At 39.3% G+C, this 24063-nt stretch overlaps 1 protein-coding gene across 17 annotated transcripts in view; it reads left to right on the forward strand.

Annotated features, from left to right (window-relative positions):
* The first annotated feature begins 8406 nt into the window (after positions 1-8406).
* Positions 8407-24063, forward strand: part of LOC132958201 (multiple PDZ domain protein) — a 44991-nt gene continuing 29334 nt past the window's right edge. For 14 of the 17 annotated variants that reach the window (XM_061030881.1, XM_061030886.1, XM_061030878.1 and 11 more), the window contains exons 1-13: positions 8408-8502; positions 10550-10628; positions 13361-13527; positions 16419-16580; positions 18058-18197; positions 18423-18636; positions 19057-19179; positions 19392-19592; positions 20079-20181; positions 20863-20951; positions 21346-21595; positions 23564-23650; positions 23955-24034. In XM_061030881.1, coding sequence (XP_060886864.1) covers positions 10613-10628; positions 13361-13527; positions 16419-16580; positions 18058-18197; positions 18423-18636; positions 19057-19179; positions 19392-19592; positions 20079-20181; positions 20863-20951; positions 21346-21595; positions 23564-23650; positions 23955-24034 — 1632 coding nt within the window. In that variant the 5' untranslated portion in view covers positions 8408-8502; positions 10550-10612. Of the gene's footprint in view, positions 8503-10549; positions 10629-13360; positions 13528-16418; positions 16581-18057; positions 18198-18422; positions 18637-19056; positions 19180-19391; positions 19593-20078; positions 20182-20862; positions 20952-21345; positions 21596-23563; positions 23651-23954; positions 24035-24063 lie in introns of all 17 variants that reach the window. The other 3 variants (XM_061030887.1, XM_061030885.1, XM_061030892.1) reach the window with 1 other exon arrangement.

Raw genomic sequence — 24063 nt, forward strand, 5'->3', positions numbered from 1 at the left:
GTGCATGCCTACTGTCCGTGGGCACAGCACGCCTGCCCACATCCAGCATTACATCAGCTGCCATAAACCGAGCAACACCAACGTTACTCTCTCCCACTGCAGCTTTAATTCTTCAGCAGGGGAATATTCAAATGTACTGCAGAAATTCCCACATATTAAAAATAGATTGAGCAAAAGCAATAACCTGAACTACAGCTGTAGACTGACAGAATGTAGCTGCACAACAGGCTGATAGTCCGTACTAGCCCCTTTTTTTAGATTAAGGTAAAAGTTACTCCTCTTTTTGATATGATGTCTAATACATGCTGGATTCAGATTAAGAATATTTTGAATACTTCATTCCCTCGCAGATATCTTCCCCCCCATCAGTGTATCGGCTGCTATCTACTTGAGATTAATTAGAGTCCTAATGAATTGCAGTAAAATGATTTCGACCAAACTCGTGGAAAATGAGCGGATAATTGAACGGTCTGAAATTAAAGTTGGATCGATAACTCTCTGTGCTCTATTGGACGAGCTGAAGTGGGGCTTCTGTGTCTGCGCTGAGAGTGTGTGGGAGCGAGGCAAGATATGCACACCTACTGACATGTAGGCAAAGGTTGTGCGTGTGTGCTTTCTGTGTGGAAAAGGATGATGAAACCTTCACTTTAGCTAGAACTGGTTGTGTTTTATAGCTGCTGGTTTGGTATTGCATATCTGAAGACGTGTGTTTGCAAAGATTCTGAAGCGTGTTCCTTGTTTAGTTGTATCCAAATGCTTTATTAGGAGGTATTAATACAGGGTTTCCGCAAATAACGTCTCATTTATCCACACATAAAACCCTTCATGAGTAAAAACATTTAGTTTGAGAATGTACCAAATACATCTTATTACGATAACAACATCTGTTATTTTAACAACCACATATTCACCTGCAATGTTTCTGCTGCTTCCTTGAGATTTGGGTTACATGTCACTAACATGACATAAAAATCTTTTCATCAGGAAACACAGCAGCAAATACTGTGTACAAACCACAAAGAAAACGAGCGCCGCTTTGTGCTAAACAAGGGGCTTCCTCAAACCAGAACAGTTTATCTTAGCCGTCAACTCGTTTTTGTAAAACATGCAAAGTCTGCAGTTTATTTGAATAAGTTATGAATATGTTCACGGTGTTACTGGAGCTTGTCATGTTATTTAAATATGTATGCACGTTTGGGGAGGAGAGATCACAACTATAGAAATTTAGACCGATACAAAGGATGATACACATCTTACTTCTTCTACTCCAGTTTCAGAGTTTTCATTGTTTAAACTGAAAACTAGAAACTGGATCACCGGACGGTGACTGAATGTGCTTCTAATGTTTCCTTTCAACTGTGATATGTTATTCACATTGTTTCTGACTTATTCAAAGACTGGTTTACTTCATATATGTTCACTTCTCAACCAGAAATACGACAGCAGGAAACTGTACCATACCGAAGTACCTCCTTTGGCCAGACAGCCTTTGCTATGAAGGCAACCAACTCATGGAATACACTTCCTACCGAACTTAAGATAAACCACCAGAGTTGCCAACGTTTTAAAATGAAATTGAAAGAATTCCTGTGTAGAGATGTGTGTATTGTGTAGGTACTGTTTAATGGGAGGGGAGGGGTAAACTACACTGAGTCAGATGCTCTTCTTACCTTGAAGCATTCCTGAAGTTTGTAGACGTCATAAAGGGATAAAGATCTGCTGATGGGGCACAAACAGGAACAGTCTAACAGAAAAGAGCAGACGACATGAATTCCCTGTGGGTCAATACACAGACTGCTATAGTTGGGTTTGTTTGTTTGTTAATCAGTAAGTCATACAGTGTTAAGACAAACTCATTACCTTTAAAAGGCTTGAAGTGAAGAGAAAGTAACTGCTGTCAAATAAAGGACTGCTATCAGGAACAGCCTATACAGAGAAGCACATAAATAAAATATCCATTTATGATTCCATCATGGCAAACAAGTGTTTGACTAATTGCTTTACTTTCACTGTGAAGGAATAGTTAAACACTTTTGAAAAAACTCCTTTTTCCTCCTTTCCATTAGTTAAAAGAGGAGATCAATATAAGTCTCATGTCTGTGCGCTACTTAAGGAGAAGGCAATTAGCTTAGTTTATCATAAAGTCTGGAGGCAGGGGAAACAGCGAGCCTGGCTCTTTCCGAAGTTTAAAAACTTGTGTAGCAGCACGTCTAAAGCTCACTAATTAACACAGTGAATCTCACTTGTTTTTCCCCACTGGAAAAAAAAACGTGTTAGGGCGTCAATTTGAGACAAATAACTGGGAATTGTTATTTAGGGAGCATATGATTTATAAGGCAACAAGAAAAACAACATTCACTTACCCCTGGTATGGAATGAAATTCATGTTACTAAATGTACAACACAAGCACAATTATAGATGGACAAAATCTAATGCACCCAAAGGGTATATATAAAAAAAAAACACTTACAACTATAATCCAAATCATCAGCCAGCATAAAGAGCATCTATGAATTTAGAAAATATTGTTCTTTGTGCAAACCTGAATGCTGCACTGTACTCTGCTTTTTACAGAGAGGGCACCCTATGCCCACATCACCCTGTATGTTAGGCGTCATGATGACCACCTGTACCCGGTTAGCAACTAGCCTCCACATTGCTTAAATTAGCAGTCTGTTATCAGTGACTGAAAGCATCCCTCAGTATTTGTTTCTCAGTTGTTGTTTTTTTAAAATGACAAAAAGAATCAACTAATTCAGCTCCTACAGATATATTGGTATAGACCTAGATAACCTGTTTAGCTGGAAACTCATGTTGATCATTTGTCTTCTGGTATTTTTTACATAGACTCAGGGTGTATGGTGTTGATCATAAGATCGTGTTTTTGTTTTATCAGCTTTTGTTGGAGAGAATCCTCAGGTACGGGATGTCAGCGTGGTACAGTAATCTCTCTGTTCAGTTCAAATCTGAGCTCGCTGGTTTGGTGCAGACTGAAATGAAGGTTATGGGGAGGACTGAAAACCTCTCCCTACAGTCAAACTGAACCACTTTAAAAACTTTTGTACCGACGTCGATCAAATTCTGAATAATGTTTATTTGGCCACATGGGTTGTGCAATGTTGTCAGAAGACAATGATGGTTTACAGCTCAAAAAGTACATATGATAATTTGTTAATAAATCATCTTTTTTTTAACTGCACTTGAAAAAAAAACAAACGTATCAAATGTGGTGCTATGGTACATGATCACAGTCATTTATTGTGTCCTATTTAATGAGTCTAAATTCAACTGGCTGTCCAAAAAAGCTGGGCAAGTATGCAGGTGGTCATGTGCATCGCTACATGAAACATCAGTCATCAACAAAGAAGACACTTCTCGCAGAGATTCTTGGCATCACTTTTTTTTCCACCCTGTCACACATTCAGCATGGGTGTCACTTCCTTTGCAATTAACAGGCATTTTCACAAGCAACACCAAATTATAAATCATCATGACAGATAAACACAACTCTTCAGGACGCTCTTTCTTAGCTTGTTGTGAAATGTGGACGAAAAAAACAACCAGATTTGGACTGCACATTTTAACTATGATAATAGGTATAACTTAGAATTTTTTAAGGTTCAATACCAAAACTGTGTGCATGAGGATTGTGTATAATTGATTTAATATTGATTTAATATTACTATCTGGATTGACATGACATTTGGTGTTGACATTCCTGCTCCAAAGATGCACAAGATTGTTGATTTTGATAGCCCTATATGACCTCTCAAACTTCAAGCACACAAAAGTTTCCAAAACCTCCAAAAGCTGACCCTAGACCCCTAACGTTAAATTCAAGCTGCCAATTCACATTCCTTCCAGTAAGAGACTTATTGATTACCTATGACCCTTGCAACATACATACTACACAACATAGCCAAACTATCACTTTTTAAATACTTTGACCCTCAAGACCTTCTGACACTATCTGAAATGATCTTTAGCGCTAGCATCAGGATAACTGTTTTCGTTTTTCCAACTCTGAAACCTTGCGTTGTTCATTTTTTATGAATAGGATTAAGAATAATTGGCTCAACATTAAATTACCTAGATGAAGTTTAAAGCAGTCTTATAAATTGTGGTCAAACGCAATAGAGAGATTGTCTTCATAAAACCAGGAGGCCCCTTGTACTAAGTGATTATTATTTCATTATTTTCCACCTTGTCCTATCGTATGAAAATCACAATGTCTCATTCTTTCTGTGAACCCTTTTACATCAATTGGGATGTCACCGTTTCAAAGGCTATTTGAATGTTGATGGATTTATTGGCAATAATTCAAGAACGGCAGACAATGCCAGCTTTGCCCCTGCCAATATGGCTCAGTCATTGAATTTGCGATTCCTTCAGGGGTTTTATTCTTTATTACACTATATGACTTCATACAGCTAACTGGTATCCAATAAAGCAAAGTTCTGTCAAAGAAACTATGAGGCACTGGTACAACAATGTCATTTATTATGGCTGAGAAGGTTGTCATTACACTGCTACATCACGATGACCTTGAGTAATCACTTCCACTTTTAATCCCCACTTTAAATTGCAATCAGACCCTGTAAGCTAAGTGTGCTAACGTGACTAGCACAATGTATAAGCCGTGATAGGGTTTGACAAATCTGATCACTGTTGTTTGGTCTGCATGATAAATGATGGAGAAAATACAAATCTTTTTGTAGTCAAAGTTTTTCCAAATTCACAGAGGAACATTTCCAGCTGTCTTTTTTCATTTGTGGACAACCAAGAGATATTAATTTTTCTGTCACAGTAGAGGAAAAAAAACAGAGGATATTTGATTTTATGAGACTGAAGTGTAAGATTACTTCTTCAAAGAAAAAATACACAAAATCCATGATCAAAAAAGTTGGCAAATATTTAATAGATGACAACTGTCCAGTGTCAGCTGCAACTCTAATCAACCATCTCTAGATTACAGGAGAGAATTGGGAGGAAGATTTTGTTCATTATGCACTTCAATAAAAAAAGTAAAAATTTAGAGAATGAAGATAAAAAATAAATAAAAATGTTAAGAAATTAAGTTTTAATACAATTTCCAGACTAAAATCAAAATATCAATAAAGGTCGAAATGTCGAGAATAATGCTGAAATGTTGTTTGCCAAGAGGGGCCAGAACACGTTGAGAATAAAGTCAAAATGTTAAGAAAGAAGAAATTTCTGTCTGAAGATTCCACCTCTCATTATATATTTCCCATGCCTTGCCCTAATCCTCTTCTGTAATAGACCATTCAAACAGCTGAAGGTGAAAAGAAACAAAAACAAAAACGTCCTTTCTGTACTTGTGTTTAGAGTTTTCAAGTATCCATTCTTCACTTAAGAACTAAGGTTGTTGTACAAAATATTTGTACATTTTCCCATCTTACAGAACATGCATATTACTTTAGCTTGATAGCTTCAGCTGAAATGGTAAAGTATGGACTTGCAGAATGGTGTTCATCAGTGTGATTCTGCTCAACATCTGTGCCTGTGAAAAGGAACTTTTCTCAAAAGGATATGGTCTAGACCTGCTTCATTTTTTAAAAAGGTTTTGTGTTAAACTCATCTTGTGATTTGGTGCTACAAATAAAAACAGATTTAATTTTCTGAAATGCATTTGAGAAGAAATGATGTTTATTTATAGTTTGTACAAACCACACACAGGTGTTTCTAATTGTGTTAATCATGTCATTATGCCATTTAGGTGTGCTTCACTTTTTTTTAATGTACTGCTTTCATTAATGTAATGAGTTACACCTGCTGTCACGGAGAACATCTCACACTGGCCACATGGAATAGATGAATGACATTTGTAGCACACAAAACATCAACAGTATGAACCTATTAAGCTTCAGATTAAACAAAGCATTGGGCAATTGTAAAGGGTTACGTACAAAGAAGGTGTGAATTGACCCCTAGATCCAGTCACAGATGTCATGTCTCGTGTTAGTCTTAAAATATGACTACTGCCTTTGATTGGCAGGTTAAAAAAAAAAAAAAAATGATTCAGATGCCCAGTGCTGAGCTGAAATGGTTCATTTTCTTTTCTTTCTTGTTCCAATCTCTCGTCTTTGGCTGAGTCAGACCTCCCACATAAAAGTGGCTTATTGTCAAAGTAAGCGGGAAGTTACTGTGTGGATAAGAAGGAGGTAGAAGCAAAGATATAAATGGTGAAGGGATTTAGTCGGTATCAGCTCTGTGAAAGCTGCTTGTATCCCTTTCCCCCTTGTTGAAATGACTTCTTAGAGAGTGACCCTGCTCTTGTCTGGATGTCTTGATCCATGAAATGTAAAAGTTCTGAAGTTTTTTTTTTTTTAAAGCTTAGTGGTCAGAGGGTAAATGGACAGTTTGTGGCATCTACCTGAGCTGCAAAATACCTGAGATGAATAATCAGAGTATTGCTTTATTGATGCTGTTAAATTTGAGTCATGACTTAAAAGGCAACAGCTCTATACCAGTGTGCATTTCAGTTTGAGTAACAGCTCGTATCAAATTTGATAAGCATGGCGATTTGCCGCCTGAAATGGAGTGCATAATCCTATAAACAGGAATTCTGGTTCTATCAGCATCCTGTGTCCTTTCCAAGGTGCTTTCTGAGATTGCAAGTATTTTACTCTCCATCAGTAATCAAACTGCACCAATAGTGCAGTGTATTAATGATTATCTGACAAGTTCAGGATGTGTGCATTCAGTTCTAAACGACATTTATAAGCACAGTGCTTTGCCCCCTCCAGTTGAGCTAAGTGTATTTTCAGAATGCTTACTCGTGTTCTAGCAGGATGAGGCATACAATTCCTGCCTGACCAATGTGTCTGATTCACCCCAGAAACGTAGGCTATTTTTCAAAAACTACAGCAGCAAAAAAAAAAAAAAGGTAGGCGAGAAAAGTTATTCATGGAATGTGAATCCCAACACAAGTTCATGTCAATTTTGCCAAGAATGTGTGTCCTGCAGCCATGTCAACAGCCTGCATTAAGGATTCAAGTATGGATTATCTGTTCAGCAATGACTCAACAAAAAGAGAACGATTATTCTTCCTTTTTATGTTTTACCGAGCTTAGCATTTTGCTCAAGGGCATGCAAACAATGCACTACTGCACCTGTGACACACTGGCCAATTCTCCTCAGGTAGGCTATAATTTCAAGGATTTGATTCAGCCATAGACAATACAACATAACCCCCCCCCCCCCCCCCCCCCCCCCCCCACACACACACACACACAAACCTCCACGGCAACTAAACCTTCACATTGACTACGTCGCTTATGAAACTGTCTTAATGGTTTTCTCCTTTGTGGGAAATTGACATTACATGACACATAAAGACTGAATAATTTGAACAATGTAGCACAAGAGGGAGCGCTGTTAATAATAAATAACAATACATTTTATTTAAAGGCGCCTTTCAAAACTCTCAAGGTCACCTTACAGAGCATTGAATATCTGCACGGCTGCCATGCTAATATTCAGAACGCTCCCTCTTATTTAATAGAGTTTTATACAACAGTTCTACAGTCACCTTAGGCTATAGCTTATAGATCAGGGGTCTCCAACCTTTTTTCATCTGAGAGCTACTTTCAAAAAATGAAAGTGGCCAAGGGCTACTTGCATCAAATCGCTTGCACATTTATTATGTGACATAGCTCACATCAGCTGAATTAAGCTACTGTTTGTAGACGTGTGAAATTGCAATAAGCCAATGCTTATCAATAATCTTAAATTCACATCAATGTCCAAGAAAACATTAGTACTTCATACTTGTTTTTATGGTCCAAATATATGACTAGTGGGAAGAGGTGCATTTACCGTCGTCAGATTTTTATTTTTATTTTTAACACAGTCGGTCAACCTATAGGCGAGCTACTGAAAACCTGCCCGCCAGCTACCAGTAGCTCCCGAGCTACCTGTTGGAGACCCCTGTTATAGATGAATAGATATAAGATACTTTATTGATCCCGAGGGAAATTCAAAGCAGTAATAGTAATAAGTCATTAGCACCCACAGCTTATAATCGTAAAGTAGGCCTATGTAATCATTCATATGGCTCCATTGACTCCAGTTCCACAACTGGTCTTAAACTGGATTTAAACATGTCCTGCATTGATGCCAGGACTTAGGGTAGGCCTATCGGCGAATACAGTGTTTGGTAAAGAACAAGCTGTTAGGTTACTTAAGTTGTATAGCTATTTGACTAAAATACCAACAGAAAGGCACAAATAGCCTACTACAATGGTAACTGTTTTGGGTCCAGGAGCCAGGCCTGATATTTGAGGCCTAGGTTCCAGGGCAACCAGCAAGCGGCGCTTCAGTCCCAGCTTAACTCTCAGCACCGCTACCGCTGAAAATGTCCATTGAGGCTCGAGTTACACTACGCCCCATCTTTAAGCCCCAGTCGGAGCGCCGTTAACCACAAGACAACAGTGGATAGGATAGGGGACTGGCCGTCAGGGAAGTAAAGCTCCACACTCGTAAGTGATTATTTCTAGATGAATTTAAAGACATGTAACCGAGGATTTGGAGGTGTAAAAGTAACCTTAGCTCTTCTTACGGTCGCCTTTGTTGGCTACAATGTCGCTAATTAGAGGGGAAACATTCAGAGGCGTCTGTTCGCTGTGGGTCACTCAGCAAGAAAAAAACAGGATACAAACAGACTATCAGCGTCTGTTTTCGGATACAAATTATGTTCTGTGCACATTAAAGTGGGCGTTTTATGCCTCAAACCAGTGCTATGTTGACTTTTCGACAGTTTCTCTCTCGGCAGCCTGTTGCTTCTTTTCGCTCCGCGCATGAGATGGGGAAGGAGGAGGAGGAGGAGTTGAGAAAAGCGGATTTCCCAAAGTACCATGGCGACTTTATTCAAAAATACCAGCAAACTGCGTTGTTTATATCAACAATAAACAGACGTCCACAATAACAAACGCGTTATCGCGAAGAGCACGTAAGAATTATGTATAACTTATCCGACGTTAGGTTGAGCTGCACGACAAATTGACAACCTGTTATAATTAGCTATTTGAGGCTAACATAAGATTTTACCGGCGATTGTATTGGAAGAAAAACGCTACTTTAAAGTATTGATGTGCAGACTGTATGAAAGTGAGCTCGTAAGGCCTTTATTTAATCATTACAAGCCTCTGTTTATGTGCAGATTAAATGAATCCCTTCTAGCCTACTCGCTTCAGAATAGCCTACATCCCCAGCAATGTTACATTTAAACAAAAATGGACCACAGATCCGTGAATGCACCATTTATCATATAAGCTTCAAATGTTGACAGCAGTTCAAAGCCCAAGATCGTATATGTTTTGATGTGCATTTTAACAACTGATGTGTTTTTTTCCCCCTGAACTGGATTGCAGTTCGTTATTTGAAATAGGCTACATTAAGCTGTTTATGCATTTAAAGGGGTTGCAGTAGCAGGAACAAAGTAATATAAATATGTTCACCACAAGTGTGGAATTTTACAGCAAATTATCAGTGCAATATATGAATAAAATCAGCACATCTAAAAACTACTGTTCCTTTTTCTCACTTAAACAATACATCATGATTTGCAGGTCTAAATGAAATGATCTCAGGCAACATCATTATATTTTGAGACTAATAAACACACAAAGCAAATTAAATAAAGACTAATGTTGCTGGGATCCGTTTGCCACATGCACTGAGGCTATTCTAAGACTGTATACAGGGCTTTCAATTATCCCACCAATCTCCTTTAATCGTGTAATGTCTCCCTGGCTCATGACATGCTTGTAAACATAGCCACCTCTAAAGTCATGACGTGCATGAGATGGGAGTTGACAGCCATCACAGCATTAACGCGAGCGTTAGTTAAATAAAAAGAGACATTAACACCTTCATATTTTATTATTGGCTTGTTAAGATGCTATGTGTTCAAGGCTTTGGGTTCATGAAATGTTTATTTCTGCTTCAATCTGCCTATCAAACACAGTGGATGTTAAAAAAATTCTCCTGAATTTGATGGATGGATGGATCATTTGAATGTTCTACGATCAAGTATGGACTAACCTGTTTACTCTTCCTGCTGATGGGCCATGTATAAAACAAAACTTACAGTACAACATTTACTGAAAGAAGTCCCAGGAATGTAAATTACCAAATGTTAATCCATCAATAAAAGCATTAGCCTAATAAAAGGGAATGAAAAACCTGCATTGGATTTGTGTTCAAACGGCCTCTCTGCACCATCACACTGGAAACACAGTAAAAAGCCTGCAGTCCTTCAGCTCAATGGTTCCTCTGTGATGTTATTGTGAAGCATTCTTAAGAGATAAATATGTCCCTCACTGAAAGGAAATAAATCCATTTTCCTTTCACGTTGACCTTTACAATGGAGAGTGTTTAAGAAGTTGAGTTCAGAGGAGAATAAGGCTTTCCAATTCTTACTTCCTGTTTATAAAGAGTGCCTGATGGAGGAGGGAATTTGTGCCCTGATATTCAGGTCTGTGATTGTTATGAAAAAGATCTAACCCATCATGTTGTTATTTTCAGGTAACAAATAAGGGAAGAGTTGTCGTAAATGGGTACAAACAACAACCGACTGGACATCTAAACATGATAGAAACAATGGGTAAGTAAACCTTTTTTTTTAATTGCTTTCTGACAGTGAGATGCAACTTAATGAGTTTAGGGCTGCAGCTAAGGATTATTTACATTACTGAACAATTCAGTTGCTGATTCAAGCGGTATATTTATTATATTTACAGACCCGAAATGTATCCTCCATGAGCAAAGCACTTGGCAACATTTAGCAAAGTAACAGTGGCAAGGAAAACCTGCCTTTTTCCAGGTAGAAACCTCGAGCAGAACCAGACTTATGTTGAACGTCCATCTGCTGAGACTGTGTTGTGCTTGCAGAAAGAGAGCTGGAAAGACAAACAAACAAACAACAACAACAACAAATAAAGCAGATGTATGGCTACAATATTAAAGGTAAACGTACAGTATACACAGTGTGGTATTAGCAGGAATAGCAAAGTCTTCTACTTAACTGGTCAGTCTAATTTTAACATCAGGACTTACAATGATGATGGAATGGGGAGGAGCAGTATAAGGAGCTCAATCCAACATTTGTTTGACATGTTTGCTCAATAAATGAATGACAACATTCATTGATTTTAAAATTAAATATAGATGGTTTTTTTCCCTCTCAGTCGACAAATCCATTCATTGTTGCAGCTCCAACTGAGTCTGTGTTTTATATAATAGTTATTTTAAATACTTGTCAAGGATATTGTAGTTGTGAAATTGGTAAACAAGGAGTGTTTTGTTATTTTTCTGATATATCTTCCAAAGATAGATCCAAAGTCCTTCATCTTTCCCTTATTTAACAGGCCAGGCTTGAGTGCCTCAGAAACCAAGTACTAAGCTTTAGTCAGATTATTTACTACTACTATAATAATTAGGGTCTTTTTTTTATTTTATTTTTTTTAGAGTTTTTAATCTTTATTTCTTAAATCAGCATTTTTTACAAAGGGGTTTGGCGCAGTCATTTTGGGAGTCCATCTTTGCTGGCTCCTCATCTGCTTTTGGCTCAAGCATGGAGTGCTTCTCAACCAGCGTAAGAAGCCCTGGATTCAGTTCAAGGCGTGTTGACTGCCAATGTTGCCATATCTGACAATGTTGCCACATACTTGATTGTTTGTTTGTCCCCATAGAGATTTATATGTCCAGCTGTCAAGCTTGGAGCCAGACTAGTGCTGCCAGCTTCTTTCTTTAATGCCGCAAGCTGTGGTCAGTCTCAAGGCTGGCATGTTGACCGTGAGCTTATCAACTGTAGTGTGAAGGTTGGGGAATGGGGGCTGGATACAGCGGTCTTAGTAACATTAGGATATTTAAAGAAACTAAGACAATTAAAAAGCGTTACATGGAATGAAAGTGGTACTACATTTCTGACCATTTTTTTAGACAGTGTCCTCCTCATCTTCTGATCTAGACAAATCTTGGATTTAGAAGAAAAACAGGATTGTGGTTATCAATGAGGAAATTCACAGATTACCATTTTTGTGGCTTCTGATATACAGAATATTTAATAAAGACCTCTTCAAAGTTGAATTTGCATAGACATAACTCAATAATTACTCAAATTGTTGCTTTCTTTGACAAACAACTTGATTACAGAATATTTGCTGTGGCTCAACATTACCAACCAATTGTAGTGCAGAACACTGTCTGCTTAGCTGTGATGCTGCAGATAGTGCTAAGTTCATTGTAAACAAGATAGTCTGAGCACTTACTACTGTATAAACATCTCAATGACACAGTTTAAAACTTCCTCTTGAATTGTTTTTGCATGAAAGATGCTGTTAAAAGTTTTCCTATTGGAACATAAAAACACATGGGCCAATACCTACAATCCTTTGGTTCGCCCATATCGACTTAACTGATAACATCTGTTTAACCCGCTCTTGCCACACTGTCTTTTAGAAACACACATACATGCAACACCTCTGGTGGGACTCCTCATTATGCACACTAAGTCAAGATCACTGACAATGTAACAGCCACCTGCATGGGAGCAGAAGAGAATAGGAAAAAAATCTGCTCAGGCTCCATTGTCGCCAGCTTGTTTACAACCTTTGTTCAAACAACAAAGCTTTTAAGTGCAAAGAGTGCTTTGGACCTTGTGCACGCCCGATTAGGTGTTAGTCACAGTTGGTGAGCTTTGGAAATTGCTTCATTTCTGTTTTGATGACGTTGGGCTGGCCCATCCGCTCTAACAAGCCACTCTGGAGTTGCTCGATTGTGGGGCTTACGCAGGGTCCAGCAAGCAAACTGTGGAGGGTGGGCTTCTTTTATCTTTCCCTCCTGATAACCATTCTTTGCTGCTGTGCAACCCACCATTGACCCTATAGACAGCAACGGAAACATTGCTTTTCTGCAAACAAGCAGCATGCTGAGAATTAAGTTTTTCTTTCTTCTGGTATAAAACCTGATGGTTCGTGATTTCAATATAGTAAGGTCTGCTTGTCCCCAGTCAGCCTTAGCTAAGCCTACAGGTCTCTGCATTCTTCTTTATACTTTATTTACATGCCATTGTTAAACATAAAGAGAGAAAGAGTAAAGGCACAAGCCAAATTGTAAAGCTTATTGTATATTCTTAAGAAATGAATTCAAATAAGGATATTTAAATGTAAAAATGTGGCCATGTCCAAACACAATTCCCTGTCCCACTATCTCTGCCGCCCATGTGCTGATAAAGCCTCTGTCCTCATCACGTCTCTCCACCTCTATCTCTCCCTGCATCCACTCCACTCCCTCACTCCAACCGGCCCTGTCACTGAAATATGCGACGACTTGCAGATACCCAGCGTGCCTTGCAGGCGGTGGAGCGTCTCCAGGCCAAACTGAAGGAGCGGGGGGAGGTGCCCACCGAGGAAAAGCTCAACCTCCTCAAATCAGTGCTCCAGAGCCCCCTCTTCCACCAGATCCTGGCCCTGCAGAAGTCTGTCCAGCATCTCAGAGACCAGGTAAACTTTGCTTTGTTGATGTCAAAACACCAATTAGCCCGCCATCAAACATAACAACAGGACTATTTTATGCATAAAAGTTATGTAGGTTTTATTTGCTTGTAAACAATGCAGACCTCATTATAGAAAGCTGCAAGACTGTGAACTTGTTAACTATGAATAACATTGGTGATTACAAGTGAGCGATGCTACAAAGGCAACATGGAAGGTCATTAAGGGGTGCAAGGTAATGGTCATTTGGAGGTCCGCAACATTAATTTATAATATCTATAAACTGCCAAAATGACAGCTGGCAGCATCAAAACAGTAGCAGTCATATTTGTGTACTTTAATGGTCATGATGTTGGTTGAGGATGATTAGTGTGGCGACATTTTGATGTTGAGACATGAGGGAGCCTTTAGGAGTTACCCAGAGCAAGTTTGAAAACTAAAAGCAATATGATTACAATGGTTTTAGTTGCCAAAGACAGGATACATATTTGAGGTGTTTTATAAAATGACGTGGGTGTACACATACTGTACAATAAAGGAGTTTGTAGTTCTGTAATTATTCATGTTTTTAAGTATTTTCACAATGGCATTCTAATTCAGTGAAGGCTATGATAAGGGCTAAGCAGTTTAATTTAGTTCAAATTAGTGGTGGTCTTTCAAATGTAGGGTTATTTGTGTGCAAAGATTCCATCTTGGTGTCTCATTGCTGAACTGCAGTGGAGCACAAAGATGGAATTTTGCACTAAAAAGGCCCGTGCCCTTGGGAAGGTGCCCATTTAATTACACTAATTCAGAATATTGAAGCCGCATAACTGGTTTGGCTGAACTTTTGAATGCATTATTGCAAAGAAAGTAGACTGTGGAAACACATTAAGGGAGCTCTCAACAGCTGGTAGGGAGAAGAGAAACAACTGCAGTGACCAGTAATGGTTTTGATGAGCATATGGGATAGTTTCACTGTTTTAAGAATATAAAATATGTGTGGAAGTCTTTTGCCAATTACGTGATAACAACAGCATATCTCAGAAGAAAAAGAAACTCCTAACCTCAATATGGTTGAAATATTTTCTGTGCCCGTACACCCAGGATTGCTTCAGCCTTTATCTCTCCTGTTTCCCTCGTGACCTCACTGATTCAGTTTTTGGCTCGTGTCGAGACACAAACCCTTTCCCACTTTCAATCCCCATCCTCACTAATGTTGCAGCCATGGCAAAATTGCTGTCAGGGTTCAAGCCAGTTATAATATGTGAACATGAGCAGAGATAGTTGGTCCAAGTCAGGGACTCCTTTTCAGGCGGATTCTCTCCATAGAGAATTGAACATTTAAGTGGAAGGAAAGAGCTCTTAAGTCACAGTGGAGAGGGGCCAGGGAAAGCGTTTGAGAAATAGAGACGAAAATATGTGAGCTATGCAGAGGGAGGCAGGGATGCAAGAGCTTTTTACCCCTTGTGGAATTTAGATTATAAAAGCCCTGCTGGATTTTTTGTGTAGTAGAGATTTAGCCTATTTCAAAAGAGGTACATTCCTAAGTGTGTGGGCAGATGTATGCGTGTTTGTTTTACAAAGAAATATTTATCAAGCAGTCTTTTATATTGGAAATTCTCGTCAGATCTTAAAATGGATTTATTCTACTTTTGAACAATGGTAGAGACATAATTCAAGAGCTGCATCATGTTTTCATGGAGTGACAAACCCCTACTGCACTTGTTTGGTCCCCTTTAACAGACCCAAATTAGACAGAGCGTGTATTAGGTTTTGAGAGCCAGACACATGAACACAGACACACACTGTCCGTCAGTCTGGCTCTACTCGTTAGGCCTTGCACAGGCCATGTCGCTATGGCGACAAGGCCCCACTCCTCCAATGAGAAACAGGCCGCTGTGTGAAGTGGGGCAGAAACAATTTCTTAAATGTGCAAGAACCAAACTGGAACTTTAATCCTCTTAGCCAGGCCCCAGCTAACAAAGCTCAAGCATGAGGACAGCAACTTAGCAGCATGCTACGCTAACTTAGCCTGGCCCATAGGGTTTTTGTTTGCAGTGTGCAGCCCTAATGTGTCCTGTCCAGTGTGGTTTTGTTTCTTAGGATTAATCTGGGACCGTGTTTAAAGGAGGCATACTTTACAGTACATCTACTCAAAGCTCTGAAAGTTGTGCGGTCGACTTCCATATATGTATATATGTACACAATATACACAAGTTCACAAGGACAGCTTTAGCTTGGCAGCGCCATATGCCAAATGGTGTGTTTATGAAATTATTGCAGTGCATAATGTCCGTCCTTTTGAATCCAATTCAGATGGTCATAAACGTTATGCCCTTTGGCTAATGAAACTGGAAAAACACTGTTTTATGTAGTTGTAGCTTTCATGTAATTCATCTGTCACACAAGTAAAGTCATTGCACTAATTAAAACCCGAGCTTATTAAGGCATCCAGATGGCCAGTGATGCTTTTCCCCCACCATGATGGAAATATTGTATTTGGAGTCGAGTCATTGTTGGAACATCAGCTAAGAGTCATTATCTCCTGAAGGATTAGGCTGCCATGGATCCAGCTAATCGTGCTGGGATAACCAACTCTCTGGCATTAGACAACCACACTTCAGTGTTCTGGTGTCTAAAATTAAATTTGCTAAATTTAAACGTTAGCGCAAGGAATTAGTCGTGTTTTTTGTTCCAACTTTTAATTGTATTTGGTTGGATTAAAGCCAGTGATTGCTGCCTTCTGTAGAGGCATTTTTCTTAAATTAAAAACTGTTATGTAGCAGCAAACTAGAAACTTAACAAACAACATCTCATCTTTTACACAGGTATTTAGGTAAACATGAATAGTAAAATAATTAAACATGGGTTTTCAACATCACTCTCTAGATGTTTATCTTTTTTTTTTTTTTTTACAGGGGACTGTGCCGCTCTCACGTGGGAGTGACCTTGATGATCACGTCGCAGCAGTCAAGCCCAATGGCAGCCATGTGTCCTGCTCAGATACTCCAGCTGCTGCATACATCAATGGCCAGACAGCATCTGAGGAGTTTGATCGAACTATTCAAACTATGGCGCAGGTACGGACAACTGTAAAGCAAGGCAATCATTGGGCAGATCATGTGACTCTGCTAGTGTCTACAGCCCGTTGTAGAGACAGCTTTTGGTGTAAGATGGATTCATTCGTTTATTTGTGTGGCTATTAGCAAGCCTGAGACATAACTTGGGTTGGATGACTTTCTGCACCCAGTAAAGGTGCTAACCACGAGACAAGGATGACACATAAAACGATACGCCGCAATCTGTTATGAATATTATATGCAGGGATGTACACTCGGCCTCCTGGTCGATCACTCTCTGTTTTTCTCTTCTAAGCTTCACCCGTCCCCTTACTCTAATGTGTCTTAGCCTCGGTCATTGTGTCAAACCGTATCGCGATGGGTCAACTGGCTAGTGCAGTAAAGTAAAGGTGCACCGATAGATCAGCATTTGACCTGAATCAGATGATTTTCATCCTGCTTGGCTGTGACCGGTGATCGAATTGTCCTCACAAGAGGAGCTGATTCTGAGCCGATTTATTCTTTGTGAGGTATTCTCACAGACTCACAGACATGAGCCGTATCCTGCCATGTGCATGGCATCACAAAACAATAGCACAACAGCCACAAGAGCACAAGCTGACGTCTCTGCAATTTGTAAGTGAGGTGCCCATCAGCAGAGGAGATTGAGCTTTGACACACTGGAGGATAAGCAAAGCTCCTCTCCTTGCCCCTCTTGCCTGAACGTACTTCTCTGCCCTCGGGCAGATCCATGTGTCTGTGTGGCTCGTATCTGCTCTCTCTCTGACACACTGTCTCTCTTCCTCCTTCTCACTCTGTTTTCCTGCCTCACGCTAGGTCACCGTAATATACTTTGATTGTGGTTGGACACTTAAAAACACTTTAAGGGTGTAATCAAAAACTTTGACCTGATGTAAGACGTTGCACTTTGTAGGAAATATAATAGATTAATATTGATAACCAACTGATGTAAAACATAATAAAAAGTCATTTTCATATGTTTTTGCTGTAAATTGTAGTGCTTTAAAGAGAGAAAATCGGAATCAGTCAAAATTGGTATTGGCAGTTCAGACAAGGAAAGAATCAGTTATTAGAATCAGCTATAGATATGGCAATCGGTGCATCTCTGCTGTTACGAGAACGGCGGCCCGCTGCCAAACTTACATAGTATCCAAAGCTGGGGACCAGGGCACTCTATGGACATGGGAGATCAACTGGGAGACTACCTGTTGTAACTTCTATTTTAAGGTGGGAAGGTCACATATTGTTGCCTTAAGGGACATTCTGCTTATTTATGATACATTTCTTTTATTGTTTACACAATTAAAAAGTTCCTTTTTTCCCTTTTTGCATTGAAGATGAAAAAGGACTTACTTCACACCGAGTTCTTTTCTCTTGAGGAGCTCCACATAGACTTTGAATGGCTGCCTAAAGCTTTGATGCTATAGTGAATCAGTATAAAGCCAAATATTATACACTGCTTGTGTGTTTGATCTAGGGCCGCTACGTCCAACATGTGGACCTGCAGAAGCCAGTGTCAGGAGGTCTGGGATTCAGCGTGGTGGGACTTAAGAGCGAGAATCGCGGAGAACTTGGGATCTTTATCCAGGAAATTCAACCAGGAAGCATCGCACACTGGTATGTATCAATCATACAGCGAGAGAGCTCAAGACTGATTTAATTTAATTATGAAAAGTCTATGTTCCAGGAAGTATTCCACATTTGGCTGTTATATTGAATTTGATCTTTTCTTCAGATCAAAACTCTACTTTGAAAGCCCTCATCAGACAGTTAGAACCTCAGAGGCTCAGAAACCATTTATAACACTATGTCACTCTTTCTACCTGCTTCTTTCCCTTACAGTGATGGGAAGCTCAAAGAAGCTGACCAGATTTTAGCCATCAATGGCCAGCCCCTGGACCAAACAGTGACCCACCAGCAGGCTATCGCCATTCTGCAGAGCGCTTCAGAGAGGGTGCAGCTCGCCGTGGCAAGAGGACCGATACCTCAGCTGGCCAGCCCTGCGGTGTCTCGCACACCTTCTGCTGCTAGTACACTCTCAGCTAACTCCAGCGCGGTACAGACACTGCACACTCTTTCATGATTGGAAACTTGCACTTGTAAACATACTTGTTGATTTGAAGTTCAAGGCTTAGTTATGTCTGCAAGGCCAGTAGGTAGAAGGAACAAACTCTGACAAGATAAGCTTAAGGAGATGTACCACACTTTTGTTTATTACACATCCAGTTCAATCAGATAAACAGATAAAGACACCATAGACACATCCAGCATCACAGAAAATATGACACTATGAATACAAATAGATATATATATATTTCTAAATTGCCATAACTACTGATGAAATGTTATCCTTAATTTCATTTGGATGTTGCTATATAATAAATATAAGAAAGGCTATGTAAAGACCTGGGGTTTATGGCTGCATAATATAAAAAAAAGTCTTCTTTAATCTTCATTGTTTCTTCTCTTTCACTAGTGGCAGCACGTGGAGACAATAGAGCTGGTCAATGATGGCACTGGTCTCGGCTTCGGTATTGTGGGAGGAAAAACCACAGGGGTTATTGTCAAAACCATCCTTCCTGGAGGGATCGCGGATCAGGTGATTACATAAAAACATCTCTACTTTATTTATTTTGAGGGTTTTAAAATGATTCATTCACTGATTGCCTTCCAATTTCTAAATTTTAGAGATTGTTGTTACTCTTGTTGATCGTGAGCAAGCATAGAATCATTCTGTGTTAGTTTTTTTTGTTTGGTACTGACACATGATGCTACACATATTTAGTCAGAATAATGTGTTATTTACCTCAGGATGGCCGTCTGCGTAGTGGTGACCACATCCTGAGAATTGGAGAGACTGACCTGTATGGGATGGGCAGCGAACAGGTGGCTCAGGTCCTCAGGCAGTGTGGCAACAGGGTGAAGCTGGTGGTCACCAGGGGTCCTGTAGACGAGACTCCTTCTGTCTCTGCTGTCATGCCCGTAGTGCTCCCCACTGTCACTGAACAACAGGTGAGGAAAATGGTGTCACTTTAAAAACAACGCCGAAATTGTAATTGATTAGGACACACACAGAGTCATACACTTAGATCAAAACATTTCACACCTTAAGTTCAGCTTTTTCATCTTCAGCTTTATTCTGTCTTATGCCTGACAGTATGAATCAATGAAAATAAAGAGGGTTGAAGCCTGCATCACTTGTGACTCACACTTTGGAGAGCAGGTATTGCTTTCCTGTCTCAGAAACAGCGATTTCATGGCTATTTTCAACACTCAGCTCTATTTAAGTATGAATGAATTTCAGTGACTCACTCTTCAAATGACAAATATTCTTTCCATTGGTTTTTTATGGCTCACAGGTTCAAAGGGCTTTTTTCCCAAAGATGAAAAGTTTGTTTTGGTGACCATGCTGCTGTCAGATGACAGATGAATCAGCCTTAACTTTAGTTTGTTATCAGTTTTTGTACCTGTCATCCAATTTATTCAATCTTTTCACAGGGATGTGAGGAGGAGGAAGCTGAAGCGTTTGATGTGAGCCTTACTAAGAACACACAGGGACTGGGGATAACTATCGCTGGCTATGTTGGAGATAAAAATTCAGGTGAGAAACTTCAGATTACATTTTAATGTCGTGTTGAATTTGTACTTTGCATATTAAAGCTGAAATGATACTGTATGTATTTTCCAGCCTACAATCATTAGAACTGTGTAATAAAAAATAAGTTAGCATGTCCTGATAAACAAGTTAGATCTCCAACCTCTGCACTGGCATCTCTCAGCTTATTGCACTCTCATTGAGGTTTGGTAACTTCTTTCCACACAAAACCCAGAAAAAGTCAGCTCATGCTACCTTTCCAACATCAATTAGTTCATGGTGGATCTGGATGTTTGCTAATACAATAGCCTCACAAACTTTATAGGATGATGTTAATGTTTCAACCTCAGTGAAAGTGAAAAACACTTCATGATATATTTTTGCTTTATTTTCTTCCTCATCCACCTAAAAATCTATCAATCAGCTACAATGGGACAACAGACGGCTTTTTCAAACTATTTTATTGATTGAATAAAAAACAACATAAACAACTAAATTGCTAAAACGGATTCGCAGTACTTTTCCCCCCAAGGTCAGCATAGATGCATTAGCTTACAAATGCTTACACAGACTTTTTACAACATACTGAAACATCCGATGCTGTCCTCCTTTGGTCTTCTGAAATGTCTGAAATCATGACTGTGTTTGTCATCTCTTTAATATTTTTTTCTGATTCTGACTCTTCAGAGCCCTCTGGTATTTTTGTTAAGAGCATAACAAAAGACAGTGCTGTTGATCAAGATGGGCGTGTTCATGTCGGAGACCAGATTATAGCTGTAAGTACCCCAAATTTGACATTTGTAGCAATGACTATTGTGTCTGTGATCAGTAGCTGTGAAGGTTTTATGCTATCTATTTTAATCATTAAGTCTACGGAGGGCAGCCCTTCCACACTGAGTAGTTCCATTTTCTGATTTAGAACTCCATGACTGAAAAGATGAAGATAAAGTGTTTTTTTTTTCTTGCATCATTGGAAACATAAGTTAAATAATTGCTGTGTTTACTAAAATTCTAACACATTTTTTTACTGGTGTATTGGTATGTTTATGTGCTTTAATGAAATATTCTTCTTAAAGAATAATGAGCTTCTGTCACATAAGAATAAAAACCTAATCCAGCATTTTTCTGGCCTGTTTAACCCCTGCATTTACAAATGATCGCCCCCTGCAGGTAGACGGTGTTAATATCCAGGGATACACCAATCAGCAGGCAGTGGAAGTGCTCAGACACACGGGCCAGACAGTCCACCTAAAGTTGATCCGGCGGGGCTTCAAGCCTGAGGAGATCCCCCCTGCTGTTACCCCCGTCGCCACTGTCCTGACCCCATGCACCACCGCCATCCCCATCCCCACCACCACCACTGTCATGAGGGAGCTGGAGCTGGAGCTGGAGAGCAATAAAGCCGAGGAGGCTGTTCAAGGTAGGAAGGAGAGAGTGAGAGGAATTTAATGAGGGAGGACAAAAACACAGTTTGCTTCTCATCATCCTGTAAGAAAAAAGGTGTTGTTTGATGTGCAAATTTGTCCGAGACAGGAGTTTTTATTATGCAGTGATGAATGACTCCTAATTAAAATTTCACTCCAATCAACAAAAGTAAAATCCAAAAGAACTTTCAACATCATGAGTTATTGGGGATGATGGATATCCCATTTAGTGAATATGATGTGAACTTTATTCTGCTGTATTTGTTGATAAACTTTCATTAATTGAAACTCTTCTTGATGTTAAACAATGTTTTTTCCCTCTTAGACAGCTCCTCAAAAGCAGCAATTCAGTACAGCCATGTTATTGTCCATCTTGTCTTCATAATGGAGGGAACTGCACTTATAATGAATCATTCTTAACAAAGTACAAGAGGACAACATTATTTTTTCAGAAGATTTTGTTAAAACAAGTTCTGTTGAGTGCTGCCTTTCTCACCCAACAGTTTTAGTGCACTGAAGGAATAATGTACTGCATTGACAGACCCTCGTCTTTTTCTCTTACATTTCTGTGTTTGTTACTTAAAAGATGAATGATGTCATAATCTGTTTTTCTTTTAAATATAAATTTGTGAATATTTTATTCAGACATTTTTCAATGTCCAGTGGTCCCAAAAAAGTATCTACAGAAAGAATCCAAAGGTTCCCTTGTGCTGTGTAGATCCTATGAAGTATTCAGCAATGGACAAGCATACAGAATGATGCCCAATATTTGACATGGCATCCTTGCAACTAAGAAAATGACATCTGAGTTTCCTCTTGGGTCTTCATCTAAGGTCTTCATGATATGTTACTTTTAAAAAAAAAATTATATATTGTATATATACAGTATATAAAAACTACACAGGTTAAACAGAAAGATTATAATCTTGTCAGAACTGAGAGGATCTCTATGCCAATGCAAAAGTTGTTGGTTGTGATGGCTGGAGCTTGAAAGGAATTAGGCTAGGCAGCAGGAAGATGGAGCCAAAAAGCATGAAGAAAATTAGCATTCATTAGTTAAAAAGAAACATAAAAGGCAAGTATCGTCTTTGCTGCTGTAAAAACTATAATTAAAAATATTACAGCAGCACCCTCTTAGACAGTAAGTGTAGAGAAAAGAGTCTTCAACAAATGTATTCATCATTGCTTTCCACCTTGGTGGATTTACCCTTGGTGTTCTCTTGGGGTAGAAAGTAAAGTTTTGTTAGCAACTAGAATGTATTTAAGTCAACTAAGCGGCCATTGGATTATGAGTTCAGCTGAATGTGCACACAAAAAGAAATTTAACTACCCTGTGAAAATGTCAGCGTGAAGGTTGTTTACTTCCTTTTCACTAAATACACCAGTTTGCGTTCGTTTTATGTGGGCATTTAAAAGCTGCTGATGTACAGGATAGATTGTGGCTTGCTGACAGCAAGGGTACTAATTTCATGGGTGACCAATTCGGTGCCCTGTGGAACTCCAAAGACATAAACAGTGGCATGAAGTATTATAAAAAGTACCAGGATCATTAAACATATATTTGAAGTCCTTGAGTGATTATGGATAACATCAGCAAAGTCTTGCATGTCCTCTTCTGACCAATAGGGAAATTAGAGAAGTTTCTCTTTTAAGGTGAAGGTGTTAATAAAAGAGCATCAAAGAGCATTTTTTTCTCATATAAAAAGACATTTCAAGGCAAGGCAAGTTTATTTATACAGCACATTTCAACAACGAGGCAATTCAAAGTGCTTCACACAAGACATCAAAAGCATCATGACAGAGGAAAAACATTCTTAAGGTAAACTCAGCATTCATCTATATTTTTGTTTGTATGAGTGCGGATATTGGAGAATAGAAAACAATTTCCAGTAGCCTGTACTGTCATTGTGTCTGTGCTGCCGCCTGCTTCTGTCTATCTCACTGTCCATTGTGTGTTTTTACAGTCACCACAGATGAAAAGGCGCTCCACACAAAGAGTGACGGATCGGATGTCAGCCAGGCCACAGATCAGTTAACAGAAGACAAACATGGTAGGAGGCTGGGGTTCTCCTTTAAGTACACCAGCGGAGATACTGGGTACACATCTGACAGATAAGGGTTATTGTTGACAGGACCACACAGACTGGCCAAATACACTGTGAGGAAATACTGAGATGGGTGCTGTCGAGTAGATGCTGCACTCGTTCAAAGTTTTTTAGAGTGTTAAGACTTTATTATCGCTTTGGAAATAGTTGATGTTTATGTTGCATTGCTTGCTGGGAATAGTCAAAACCCTTGCATGTTTATTTTATTTTGTATCAACGCATGTACTTTACTTTCTATTGTGATTCAAAGGGATGACTCTAACAGCTGTTGAAGAGGAGGAACTAATGACAAAATGGCAAGAGATTCTGGGTCCAAGTAATGAAGTTGTAGTAAGTGACTTTCTTTCTCTCATTCATCA

This window comes from Labrus mixtus, chromosome 23, assembly GCF_963584025.1.
Source record: "Labrus mixtus chromosome 23, fLabMix1.1, whole genome shotgun sequence".
NCBI lineage: Eukaryota > Metazoa > Chordata > Actinopteri > Labriformes > Labridae > Labrus > Labrus mixtus.